The sequence below is a fragment of the Pezoporus wallicus genome, unplaced genomic scaffold (assembly GCF_028554395.1).
Source record: "Pezoporus wallicus isolate ANWC-B61680 ecotype Strahan unplaced genomic scaffold, APGP_CSIRO_Pwel_v1 contig_2908, whole genome shotgun sequence".
NCBI classification, from domain to species: domain Eukaryota; kingdom Metazoa; phylum Chordata; class Aves; order Psittaciformes; family Psittacidae; genus Pezoporus; species Pezoporus wallicus.
In genome coordinates this window covers 866,640-880,192 of record NW_026642179.1, presented here as the reverse complement: position 1 = coordinate 880,192, position 13,553 = coordinate 866,640, and the positions used below count along the sequence as shown (strand labels likewise).

Below are 13,553 nucleotides of genomic sequence, written 5' to 3'. Positions count from 1 at the left end.
AGCCCTCAGCAGCAAAATCAGTAGTTCTCTGCTTGGATATCACAGGCAGAACAGGCTTGCCAACAGCCAAAGCAGTGTCAGAAAAGCAACAAAAAGTGACTTAAGTAACACCATCTTGTTGGTTTAATTCAGGCAAGGAACCTTAGAACAAACCAGAAGTAAATGTGACCTCTTTGAAAAGTTTGTCAGTAGTCTTGAAATAATTACTTGAGAGAAAATACATTTCAGGACCAGTGTAGTCTCAAAGCTTTCATGTCTGTTAGCAATAATAAGGTAGAAAATCCTTTAGACATCTGTTTTCTAAAGAATCCATCTTTTGGCTGTTAAACCAGTTCTTAACAATGTAGCAGGATGTGATCTTATCCAGAAGAAATACTAGTTCTTCTCTGTAAAAAATAAAAATAAAAAATCTGTTAAGTATTAAGTATTTTATTACCTCATCTCTAAGTAACCTAAACTTTGGCATGCATATAGCTCTAAGCATAAATGATTTTGCTTCAGTCAAATTCAGCCAATGCCTTTGTTTTTTCAGGTTTTTTTCTGGAGGTTCTAACATGATACCGAATACAGCTTTCTAACAGACTAGAAACTTACAATACAATAGCTAGAGTTATTAAGAAATTACTCCCTTAAATATTTATGCAAGCTGATGTTGAGCCACTCTTTAGTGCTTGTTAATATAAATAGCCTGATGATAAGTTATAGTATAGTATGGTTTTACAGTATAGTTCTTTAAACCTGGTAGTCAAGGTACTTCATTGCTTATGATACTCTGGAAATCCAAACCCAGCAGTCTGTTAAATTGAATGTTTCAGCATTAAATAATTTCAGAGCTACAGTCTGTTTTTCTGAGGATACTAGTTCCTTGGAGGAAAAAAAAAAAAGGAATATTTAAAATGTGAAGTTGTGGCTTCTTTTCCTGGTTTTCCATAAACTATTCTTGCTTTCCACATACAGTAAGCCACATAACACAGAAATGAGACATTGAGGTGAGAAAATAAAAATGTAGCCATTTCTTTTTGAAGTGATCTGCAGTAAAAGCAGAAAAACATCTTACATATAACTGCAGGGAAGGGCAGATAATACTTGGTCCTGTTGACTTAACTGTAATTACACCTTTCTGAACATTTTTGTTTTACCTAGATAGTGAATTCAAGTTTAATAATATACTGAGAGACCTATCATAATAATTGAACACAAACACTTTAGTTAGTAAGGAACTATTTAAGCTTATGACTCAAAATATGAGCTGAAACAGCCTCTCTGGATTAGCAAAACATCTTGCTCATTCCATGCTGTATCACTGCAGACCACAGTTAAGTTATATCTGATTATTGATTGCTCGCTAATACCGCCAACATACTGATTTATTATTTTTACTCTAAATGATGATTACTCTTCCATGTTTGAGCATCATTTTTCTATCCTTTCACTGTCAGCCGTGTCTGCTAGGGCCTTTGTTTCTTCCGAGTCATGCAGCATGTACTAAGAAAAGACTATTTTTTTTTTTCCCCTCCTTCTAATGTAGTTACTTTCCCTAAACAGCATAAGCTAGGCTGCCAAAAAAGCACTTGTTAGCATAGCGACATCCACAGCGGGGGTTTATTGATGTCATGGTGCTTGGAAAAGATGGCTTTTTCAAGTGCCTCTGCCAAGCTTTGTTAAATCACAGTCCTCATACCCTTAAATCATGATATTTAATTACATGCCCCCACCTGACCCTTTTAAAATTATTTATTTATGTATTTTTATATATGTTATTTATTTATTTATTTATATAAAGCAGCAGAAAACAGTACTTTTCCTGTAGTATTTTTCCATACGTATTAAGCTTGATTGGTTGTGGAAATATATAAATTGTATTCGGTATATGCTAAATGAGTGTATCAGTATCATTCCTCATTCTCTTCATCTTCTCCCTCACATGGCAACAAAATACCCTTCAAGTCTTGTTGAATATGTCTTTGAGGGTTAGATACAAATATGGAGCTAAATACGGAGCTGGATTTATGTTTTTTCACATTTATCTGTTAGTTTCTGGTTATTCTTTCCCATTTGGATCCTTTGCTGTGGAAAGAGATCTTACTCACATGGAGTTGTCTGATTTGGTAAACAAAGTTAAAGGAGAGTCCAGAAGTCTATTTGGATGTCAGTCATTCAGCCTCTACACCATCACAAAGAAGGTCAAATAGACGTGCTTGTCTGTGCTGTGTATAACCATAGTAACAAGTAATACTGCACAGAGATTGCACAAAAAAACAGTATAGTGATTTTGATTTTTAATTAGCACAGACAGTGGAAAGTAATGTAATAGTGTAAATTGAAAACTGTGCCAAGTCTTGACTTTGCTACATATCTGATGACTGTCCTTAGAGATGCCACTCTCTCTCTGCACCAGAGATTTTCCATGTGTAGAATGGCAACTGCTTCTCTGCTGTAAAGCGCCTTGAGAAAAATTGATATAACGAGCTATATAAGGGGTAGGTGGTACTACTAAGGCATGTTGCATACATTAATGCCCAAGTTTAGAATTATTTGTAAGGTAGTCCTTACATTTATTTGTAAATTCTTGAGCACTGGCTGAAAACTGAAATTTTAATACCAACACTCTATGAGTTAATAACTGTGGGGAATGAAGTTTTCCATTCACTTTCTTGTTCAGGGAAATCCTTCAGTTTGTGGTAGAACAGCAGGGAGTACAGTTTCGAGGTGGGAGGGGGGGGTAAGCAGGTCTTTTTTTCATAATCTTGAGAAGGAACATAAGCAGAAATATTTGGTCTTGGGAACAGAGAACACCTCACTCTTGAATAGTGTATTTTATAGATGTAATGTTTTAGTTCGCGATATTTGTGACGTGTACGCTTTCATGTCAGCAGCTAAGGCATAATCACTGAAAGAGGAGGACTATTTTGAGCTACTTATATTAATAGAGTGAAGTTTGGAGGATTTCTGTAGCATTATTAAGTATCGAGCAGAGGATGGGATCATCACAACTATGTCAGGAAGAGGCATGGGGATTAAAAATAACACCCCTTGTTAACATGCAAAGTGCACGAGCCTTTCATTCTAATTGATATATACTATGCAGAGGACTTTGACATCTTACGATTTCTGACTCATAGGTTTAAAATGGTATACTTGTCAAGGCAGGAATCTCTGGATTTTTTTCATACCATGGAGGATTCATAGCAAGCGTAGGGTCTTAATGGGAGGTACATTTAAAATTAAGTGTCCAGTATTACTAGCAGTAGGTAGTATTTTGTAAGGGCCTTACAGTTTTCAGTCCTTTGTATATTTGCTGGGGTTGTGTCCCAGGTAATTGTTGGCCTGCTGGGAATTTATGGCTTAAATAACCTGTTGGGGAAGTGTACGCATGTTGGACATTTAAGCCTCTTGTTCAAGACAGGGTAAGGAAAAATACTTACCACTTTGTATGTAGTTAGTTTGCTTGGAGTTAGAGTCTTTTTCAGAGGAGCAGTTGTACCTGTGCTCTTGGGCAGCTGTATAGGTAACAGCCTTTTTACACACGGATTAGGCACTTGAACTGGACACAGTTATAAAGACGAATAATACATTTGCAAAAACAGATGCAAAACAATGTGAAAGGTTAATTTGAAATAATCTCATATTCTTGGTTTGGTTTTATACAGAGATATAATCTTAAAGAATTATATCTCTTACTTCAATTATGTCCTGTACCAGAAAATGTTGCTTGAAACATTCTAGGGGTTTGGTTTTTGGTGGGTTTTTTTTTTGGTTTTTTTTGTTTGTTTGTTTGGGTGTTTCTGTGGTGGTTGTTGTTGTTGGTTGGTTGTTTCTGGTTTTGGTTTTTCCTAGGTAAAAATGAGGGGGAGAAGGGGAAAGTCACTGATCTGTGTGTTCAGTTCATGTCCCAGTATGGAAAAACGATACAGGTTCTTGATACTCTGAAATTTTAAAAAGAGGATAACTGAAAGAACTGCGTACATTGAGTACTTATGTAAGTACTGTAAAGCAGTAACTGTTCTAAAAATACCATTATTTTTGTGGTATGGTTCGCTAAGTCAGCAGCTATTTTCCCCCCTTAAAATTAAGGAAGCCACAGTTATTTTCCACAAAATGTTTGCCAGCCAAAGTGATAACATACCAGAGAAACCTAATTGATGCCAGTGACCATGGAAAGTTGTTTGCTTTCTTTAAAGGTGCTCATTATATGTTAAATTCAGCAGTAATGTGAATCATAGGCTGGTCAGCAGTGTAATCTGCTACCATTTTTAAAGATGGCTTTAAAAATCATCTGATTTTCATGCTGTTGACATCTGGAAGCTGTAGCTGTTGGAACATCACTGAATATTTTTACTCTTTGAATGTCCAGCCCTCTAGGAACTGAACATCCAGTTTTACAGACTTTGGCTTCATTTCCTCTTGTGCCCATTTTTTCTAGGGGGTTAATTGGAAATTGGCTTTAAAAAGTTCACCCATGTTGTAAATAATTTTAAAATAACAAAGAAATTGAGAAGCCTGGAAGAAAAAATACTCACACTCTCCAATTAAAAAAAACCCAAACAAACAAAAAGCCAAACCAGCCAAAACTCCACCACCCCAAACCAAAACCAAAACCACCACCACCAAAAAAAAAACCCAACCTGTCTTGGTTATTGTGAAAATACAACCTGCGTTTTTCCCTTGAAGAGAAAATTTGGTGTAAAATATCTGTACCAGGGATTCACTGAAATAATCCTGATAAACATCAATATATTCATTTTCAATTTTTATCCCTATTTTTAATGAATGTTTTGTTGATATTATAGCTTGTCCTATATTCCTTTCCAGAATAGAGAAGTTAACCACTGAAAATACATCACCTCGAGAGGCAAATAATATTTCAAACCATCGGGTGCTAATTAAGCCAGAGGCACACAATAACCAGAAAAATAAAGAAGTGAACAAAAATGAAGAGAAGAAAGCTTTGGAAGCTGAAAAATACGGATTCCAGAAAGTTGGGCAAGATAAGCCATTAACAAAAATTAACAGTGTAAAGCTAAATCCTCTGGCATCCGAATACAGGACTTTACCCATAAGCACAATTCAGGCTGGACACTTCAGACCAGTTCATTTGAATGGGTCTGAGAATAAAGCTGTTGGGCTTGTCCTGGCAGATGCTGGAGATGGAGGTCACCACAATGTGGTTCAGTCACATATGGAGTCTGAACGAGTTATGCAGAGAACTAATTCAATGCTGCAGTTGGAACAGTGGATTAAAATACAAAGAGGGAAAGGACAAGAGGAGGAAACAAGAGGGTAAGTACTATGTAATAAATACTTTTGGGTTTTTTTCCTAGGCTTTCTAGCAAGAAAGGACTGAAACTTGTATCCTGGTTAGATTCTTTAGGTTTTTTTCTCTATTACATAAATATATAATTCATTGTTCTCTGTAAGAAGTGCCTGGATGACTGCTTGGAACAGATTTATTACAATTTCTTTTTTTATTAACATTTGATTATTAATAAATTTATCAATATTAATAACTTAATAATGGCCAGGAACCCTTTTTGGGTGTTACAGATTTCTCTTTCCTAGCAGAGAGGAGGTGTCATCAATCATAACAATTCTTTTTCCTCTTAAAATCTGTTCTTGAAATTGCCCTGTGGTCTGCATTTTTGTTCACAAATTCTTGTAATAATATTTTGTTTAAAATTCTTCAAAATTATTGCAGAGAGCTTTTAAACTTTAAACAAGCTTTAATTGAAGAGAGTGAAGCTTTACCTAAGAGTAACTCATAGAGTTCTAACTAACATGGTGATTAGAGCTTCTCACCTCATGAAATCAAACACCTCTCAGTTCTAATACTGAGTTCCAGTGCTTATTCCTGAAGCTTTAAAATCATGTGTGAATGATGGAAAATATTGAAGCTTGTACCAATAGCAGTTTCTTTGTTTGACAAGAGTAGTAGGTGCGTTTCTTCCAGGCTGGCTTAGATACAAGCAATTCTAGGAGTAAAATACAAAAGTTCTTAATATTACTTTAGATAGGAAGTATGGAGATGATATCACAGGAGATGTTTTGAAGAGCTGAAATGAGGGAGTTTGCATATAGATAGCTAACAGGACAAGGAGCTTAAGACAGACCCACTTTCAGAAAATGTGTTTTCCACAAATTAAAAAATCTGGGGGTTGAGGGCTTTACATTTTTTGCAGAAATTTGAAAATTTTACATCAGTTTGACTTACACTTGCCAAAATTCTTTGAACATTTCCTCCTTGCTTTTAGTCCTTAATGAAATCTAATGAGGAATTGTTAATGTGCTGTTTCATGAAATACTCAACATATGTAGTTTGATCAAGTTTGAGCTTTCAGTACAGGCAGGGTCTTGCAGACTCTGACTTTGATTTTATCATGCGTGCTTGCGTAATGAGAACTGAGAAGGCTGTTTGATGCAATTAGATTTTTTTTAATTTGACTGTAAAGTTTGCAACCAAACAGTAGAAAGTTGAATAGCTGTGCCATTTTTTTTAGTTGGTAACAAGTATAAAGAACCCTAAAATTGATTTCATTGTGGGAATCAAATAAAGGGAAGTACTGTTAACAATATCTGTTTAATTATTGGCGTATTGATAGTGCAAAGGGTATGCTTCCAAATGCACTTCAGCATAAAGGTTGCAAACTGAAAAAGCATTGGCCTTGAGCTATCTCTCGTTTCCTGTGGAAGCAGCCTTGAATAATGATCTAATTCCTAATGTATAGTAATGTCTTTAGAATGTGGTTTCATTTAAATTTAAAATCTTATTTTTATTCAGACTACCAGTTCTGTCTGGAGACAGAGATTTAAGTTGGTGAGTGAGAGCAGAAAGAAGCTCCAGTTTATGTTAAAGCTTAAGGTTGGGGTGAGAGGCTGGTAAGGCTTTTTTGTGGTAAGACCTGTTCAACTCAAATTTCTGAGAAAAGCAGTCTTCACTTAATGGGGAAGAGTTGCTGACTTTTAACAAAGATGCTTTCCACTTTATCTGTCTCTCTGGTGTGTTAGAGAAACCATGGAGGACAAAACTGAGGATCTCCAGTGTCAGACTGAAAAAAAAAAAAAAAAAAAATTAGAGCTTTAAGAATACTGAAATGTTATCAAACAGGTTCAATTAAATAACTATATGTAAAATAGGATCTGTTTGCTGTCCTCAATATGGAATGAAAAGGATTCACTGGTAAAACTAGTAATTTTTTTAGAGGAACAGGCTGACCCCTGAGTAGCTTGCCTGAGAAATTAATGCCAGCAGTGTAGTTCTTAATTCTTTAAGCTGTTACCAGCCATTTCCATGGATCTAGACATCTACTTTTGCAAGAGCCAAGCAAATAAGCACAGCTGATGCCTTGAGGAAGAAAAACCTTTTTTAAGCCAAAAATAAAATTGTTATTTTTTAATGAAAATTAAATCATTCCACCTCAGTATCATATTATTTAATTTGTTTTGCACAAGTCAGTTACGAGTAAATGTTTTCACCAAAAGTGGCTCACTTGAGTGGTCTTTCTAAAATGTGGGAAAATACAGAAGGGGTGTATGGTACCAAGTGCTTTTCGTGGCTGCTAACCCAGGATGTAAGCCTTTGTCTCCCCACCCTGGCCATATAAGCCTCATTCTAAATAATAAATGCCTGCTGTACAGCCCCAGCTTTCTGTCTTCACCATGCCAACCTTTGCTTGATTTGCACATAGAAGTTCAGTATTCTGGGCCAGCTGGTATTTGCATCCTTTAAGATGAAGGGCAACTCTGAGGTTTCAGTCTGAAGGCATTTATAACATTGCAGAACTGAGCCCCTAAAGATTTAGCAGCAAAATTGCTTTCCCAAATAGTCTAACTCGGAAGCCAGAACCGGAAAGGCCACCCAACAGTAATCCTAGAGACAACCTCTAAATTAGGTGTCTATAAGGGGTCTGTAAACTGATGTAGAAGCCTTTTTTCTTTCATATGTGAAGATTTGTAGGAAGCTATTTATGAAAGTTTCAGAAATATTTTGCAACCTCATAGTGTGCATGCCTGCTTGACTGACTACAGCAGTCTTTCCTTGTGTGCAAGGTGGCTATAAGCTGCAGTACCGTCTCGAGTTGCTTTTTGGGTTTGACTAGACTGACTGTCAGCAGGACATTGGTGAATCTGTTTTGAATTTATAAAATGATATAAAACAAGGCTTAATACTGAGGCAGTTGGGCTTTGTTTGTGTTTACCAATAGAAGATGAGTATGTTATCTTCCTAAATGTTCTAGAATGTAAGTAATTGCATGCAGACTTTAAATTGCTATCTTTATATAGCAAGAAGTTCAGATAGTTTTTCTTGTCCAGGTTGTTTAAAGGAGCCAACAGGATTAGACTGCCTATTTAATTAGTAAAATGGGAGAGGAGCTTCAGTGAGTGAGGTGTATCTAGCTACTGGATATCTTCATGAAAATACCAGGCTTTGCCATACGCATTTGTGAACAGCTAAAATAATACTTTGAAAGTTATAAATTGAACCCAAAGGTGTCTTGGTTGGTTGTTTTTTAAATATGGAGATGGAGAAAAGCCCACCATCATTAACGGTATGTTACATGAAGAAATTTAGAGGTATTTAAGCAGGTTTTGCAACAAAAGAATAGGATTTAGAATCTATTTCCTTTTTTTGTGTATGAAAAGCTGTTCCATCTACAAAATGGGGTTAATACTTCATTAATTCTTCGAAAGTTTCAGAAACTGTAGTAGGTTTTGTATGCAAAGCTGTTTATAATAGCTTTCATTTGCAGAATGTTACAGGTGGTTATATTCAGCTTAACTATTTTCAATGAAAAGTAGTTTTCACCCTCATCAGTTTCCTTCATAGTTATTCCATAAGGATCTAACATGCATGATGTTAGTTTACCTTGCCATTTGCCCCACACAATTTCTTTAATTGTGGCACTAGGTCGTTCAAAACTATCTTCAGATTCTGGTGCCTGCTGGTGGCACAGATTTTAGTTTAAATGTCTGGGTTGTAGCTAGAAGCTGCTGCCCTCTGATGGCTGAATCAAGTCCAATTTGAGATCAAACTTATCTCTGGGCAAGTATCAATCATCTATATGATCAGTAGCAAAAGGCTTTAAGAGGTGCTCATCTGAATTTTAGATAAGGGTTGAATGAATCAATGTTTATGAGCTAGATTTTGTCCTCTGGAAAAAAACAACAAAACAAAACAAAAAAATACAAAACAATAAATGCTTTGTCATACTTAGTCATGCATTGATACTCAGAATGGAAAATCTTGCATTTTAACTAATGCTGAGAGTTACTGCAGCACTCCAAGATTTCAATGTGGCAGCAAATTAAAGAGTAAGCTTTGTGTTCATATCCAAGTTGAAAACCAATAGAGTATTACTATCAAACTAAAAACTGTTTCAGCCTGGAGAAGAGAAGGCTGCATGGAGACGTCATAGCAGCCTTCTAGTATCTGAAGGGAGCCTACAAGGATGCTGGAGAGGGACATCAGGGATTGTAATGATACGACAAGGGGTAATGGGTTAAAACTTAAGCAGGGGAAGTTCAGGTTAGATATAACGAAGAAGTTCTTTACTGTGAGGGTGCTGACGCACTAGAATGGGTTGCCCAAAGAAGTGGTAAATGATCCGTCCCTGGCAGTGTTCAAGGCCAGGTTGGACAGAGCTTTGGGCGACGTGGTCTAGGGTGAGGCATCCCTGCCCATGGCAGGGGGGTTGTAAGTAGGTGATCTTAAGGTCCTTTCCAGCCCAGACCATTTTATGATACTATGAGTTTGCCTGCTTGTTTTGCTTGAATAGCTGATACAGAATGGTTTGTCCTTGACAATTTCAGAATATAATTTCATTAGAGAGTTACTGGGTTTTTTTTCTGTTAAAAAAATAATAAATTTTTATGTCCATTGTAATTGCTCAAGATTTTCATAGGGGAAGCAACAGGAGGGTTTTTTCACTTTCCAAAAAGAGAACATTTAAAAGGGGCCCATACTGAAACTGTATAGAACTTCAAAGCTTTCAAAACTTTGATCTATCCAGCATATAGACAAGTGACAAGATTTAGTCTAAACTTGACACTACTAGGCTGTTAGCTGGTAAAGAGATGTAGTATGGATTATACAGCCAAGCAGCTAATCAGAGAGAAGATGCAGTTTTGGCTGCTACAGTGCATTCAATCAGTACAGTTGATGCATTAATTGTTGTCTTAATTTTCTTGCATAACTTTAAAATGACACTTGTAATATTAAAAAAATGTAAGAATTAGCTAGATAAACTTAACCAGCATTGGAAAACTTTATATAGCCATAATATTAATGCTGTCAGCTAATAAAATAAAAATTTGGTTTTTATTTAAAATCAGCATAATCTCGTATCAGACATTACCAAGAAACATGCCAAGCCATCGACCTCAAGCTTTACCTCGGTACCCAGAAGGCTACAGAACACTGCCAAGGAACAGCAAAGCACGGCCAGAGAGCCTCTGCAGCATAACACCATCGGCTTACGACAGAGCCATAGGACCAGTAACAGCCGAAGAAAAACGGAGGTCAATGCGTGATGACACAATGTGGCAGCTCTATGAATGGCAGCAACGTCAGTTTTACAATAAGCAAACAACTCTTACCAGACACAGTACTTTAAGTAGCCCAAAAACTATGATCAATATTTCTGATCAGACAATGCATTCGATTCCCACTTCACCTTCTCATGGTTCAATCGCTGGTTTCCAAGGATATTCCCCACAGCGGACATACAGATCAGAAGTGTCTTCACCTGTGCAAAGGGGAGATATAACTATTGATCGCAGACACAGGGCACATCATACTAAGGTAAAAATACCTTTTTTTTTAATAATTAAAAATCTTATTTACAAGGATTTTTAGTAGAAATATGTTGCGCTGTAGTACCCATTTTAGTATTATTAAGTTACATCACTGTTTTCATGGAGAAAAAAGCATTTAAAAATCTAAAGATAGTAAAGAGGCATTTTTCTAATATGTTAGGTGAAAACATGTTGTCCTACTTTTACTGGCCATGATACCATGTTTCTCTAAAGAAAAGAAAAGGAGTCCAGATGCAAATTCCTCAGAATAGTTTGTTGTACTTATAGAAATCTTTCTCCTTTCTAGCTTTTTTACCTGGAACATTAAGAGGACTGAAAATCCCAGATTTCTTTCCATGTGCTGTTTTCCGTTCTTCAGCCACAAGCTTGGCTGCTTTGGGTGCCAGCAGAAAACTGAGTGCAGCTATTTCTTTTGATGCCTTTGAGTTATTAGGGAGATCACTAAAGATCAGAGTCTATTTGCACACAACGTTAGCACTTGACTAGTGTGACTTTGCTGGTCTTCATCAGTGAGAGGAAGACATGGACCAATAAACCTGGCTGCCGTATGTGGCTCTGCTGTATCCATCATGCTTGTGTTATGCATGATTTCTAATACATTGGAGATAATTACATAAAATTACTCTTTCAGTTGGATGTAAAACTAGTGTTTGTATAAAAAGTTTCCAAGCATTTTTCCAAAGTCTTTCTCTCTGGTGTCTTTATGTTTCTTGATGCAGGGGAAAAACCCATCCTTCAACTATGTCTTAAAGCAGTTCAAATAACTTCCAGTTGGTTACTGACTTGGAAGTATTTAGGTCCCTATCTACAAAGGAGTAATTTTTTTTTTACATCCTTTATGTCTCAAAAATTTAGTAATCAGTGCTTCTCACACATCTGACTGTGAGTATTACTAGGGTCAGTGCTGCAATGCATGTGTGTACTTTCAGCCATGTTTTCCCTTCTGGTATATATTTTTCCTTGTTAAAACACTATGCTAGTATTTCATATTTACTATCTTTTATACAAGATTTGTTTGCCTTTGGTTTTTCACGCTGTCTGGTTTGCATTTGTTTTTGTTACACAGCTAGGTTTTGACATCAACTTGAAAACAGACCTGTTTTTAAGAGGCGGTTAATAAGGAGGCTCTTTGAAATGAGTGGGGTAAATTTTAAGGTTTAATCCCCATCTATAGAGAGATCTTAGGTTTTCAAACAGCTTTTAATGGTGGGTGAAAAGCTAAAATTGTTGTTTACATGTGCTGTCAGTAGGGCAACAACTGTGAGGGAGGATTGTTAATTTAATGAATGATGAAAGCTGGAATATTTCTAAAATTTAGAGGTAAGCTACTTATGTGTCCTAGATAGTAGATCAGCAGGGAGCACGGCTGGCTAAAACTAGCACAAATCATAGCAAATTTATCATGATTGTGAAGTTTGTCATGGCTTGACTTGAAGTTGGCTTGACTTCTTTTTTTAGCATTTAATAGGTTTTGAGTCTTCAGATAAGAGTGGATCATAATGTGCTGTTTTGTTTTTGTACAGCATGTCTTTGTGCCTGACAGAAGGTCAATGCCAGCAGGTCTGAGTTTACAGCCTGTTACTCCTCAGAGCCTCCAAGGCAAAACAGTGAGTTGCATTTTTATTTGGTACATCAGGATTTTTTTAAGAATAATCCTTTGAGCATGAAGAGGCAACACTGAAATTTTATTCTATTCAAAGTTTGCCATAAATGTGGCCTTTAATTATTATCAGGGATTTTAAAAGCAAATAAAGTAGTACTCTGTGGTTCCATTGAATTCTGAGAGTATTGTGTAGCCACTGAGTCCAGATTTTCTTTGAGAACTAGTTGGGGTTTTATTTTAAGCATTTTTGATACATTATAGAAACTCCTGAGAGAGAGTAGAATACATTACAGAACACTTATTTCTCCATCAATTATTTAGAAAATCCTAAAAGTAAAGTTTACCGTTTTTGGAAATCTTAAGGGTAGTAAAATTGCTTTTGGTAAAATTGTGTCTTTTTTTTTTTTGATATCTCCCATTTTACTGTGGTAGAGCTGAAATTCTCACTGAAGTTATTTCATCAGAGCAGTAATGGTGAATACTGTCCACCTTCCTAATTGAAACATGACACTTAGCCAAAAGCTTTGAGATCTTAAATTTCTGTGATTTCTTTACTAGCTTTTGTCTCCTTTCTGTACTCTGTCCATCTGAAATGACTGTTTGAGAGTGTTATGGAGTAATAATACAGTAGGCAACAGCTCTCCAGTCAGTCCTTCCACTGCCTTGTCCCCTGTTTCTTGCACTTCCCAGCATGAATCCCTGGTACCTTCTGCAACTTAGGGGTTGGCCTTTGGCAACTGGCGCCTTATCTCTGTGCCTTGTCTTCTTCAGATGTTTCTTTGGGTTCAGAGCTGCATCAGCTCTCCTGGACTCTGTTCCTGGAGCTGGGCTGATGAGTGGGGCAGGGGGCAAGGAGGTCCAAGCTTCTGCCTGTAGAAACCACAAGTCCTGCCCACAGCACAAGCGTTGCAAAGGCCTGAGGAGGAATCCTGTAGGTAGCTCTTTAAGCAAAATTTTGTGTTGTGGTTGTTGCGAGAGTCCCAAGAGCTGTATCAAAAGCACAACACTTAATGTCAAAAATGCTTGCAACATTATGAATCTCTAGAGAGGAGTGGGAATTACTGTTCAGTGGGCTCCTCTGTGGAAAACAGTTTGCTTGCAAACACTGGATTCAGGTACCATTAAATAGTTTATTGCTAAT

General features: G+C 36.7%; 1 protein-coding gene across 23 annotated transcripts in view; it reads left to right on the top strand.

The window, feature by feature from the left end:
* Positions 1–13,553, top strand: part of PLEKHA5 (pleckstrin homology domain containing A5) — a 159,685-nt gene that overhangs the window by 112,128 nt on the left and 34,004 nt on the right. For 20 of the 23 annotated variants that reach the window (XR_008974753.1, XM_057428150.1, XM_057428157.1 and 17 more), the window contains exons 10-12: positions 4,813–5,280; positions 10,327–10,795; positions 12,333–12,416. Coding sequence is in view for 22 of the 23 variants with exons in the window: in XM_057428150.1 (XP_057284133.1) it covers positions 4,813–5,280; positions 10,327–10,795; positions 12,333–12,416 (1,021 nt within the window). In the remaining variant the exon portion in view is untranslated. The remainder of the gene's footprint in view (positions 1–4,812; positions 5,281–10,326; positions 10,796–12,332; positions 12,417–13,553) is intronic. The other 3 variants (XM_057428151.1, XM_057428158.1, XM_057428149.1) reach the window with 1 other exon arrangement.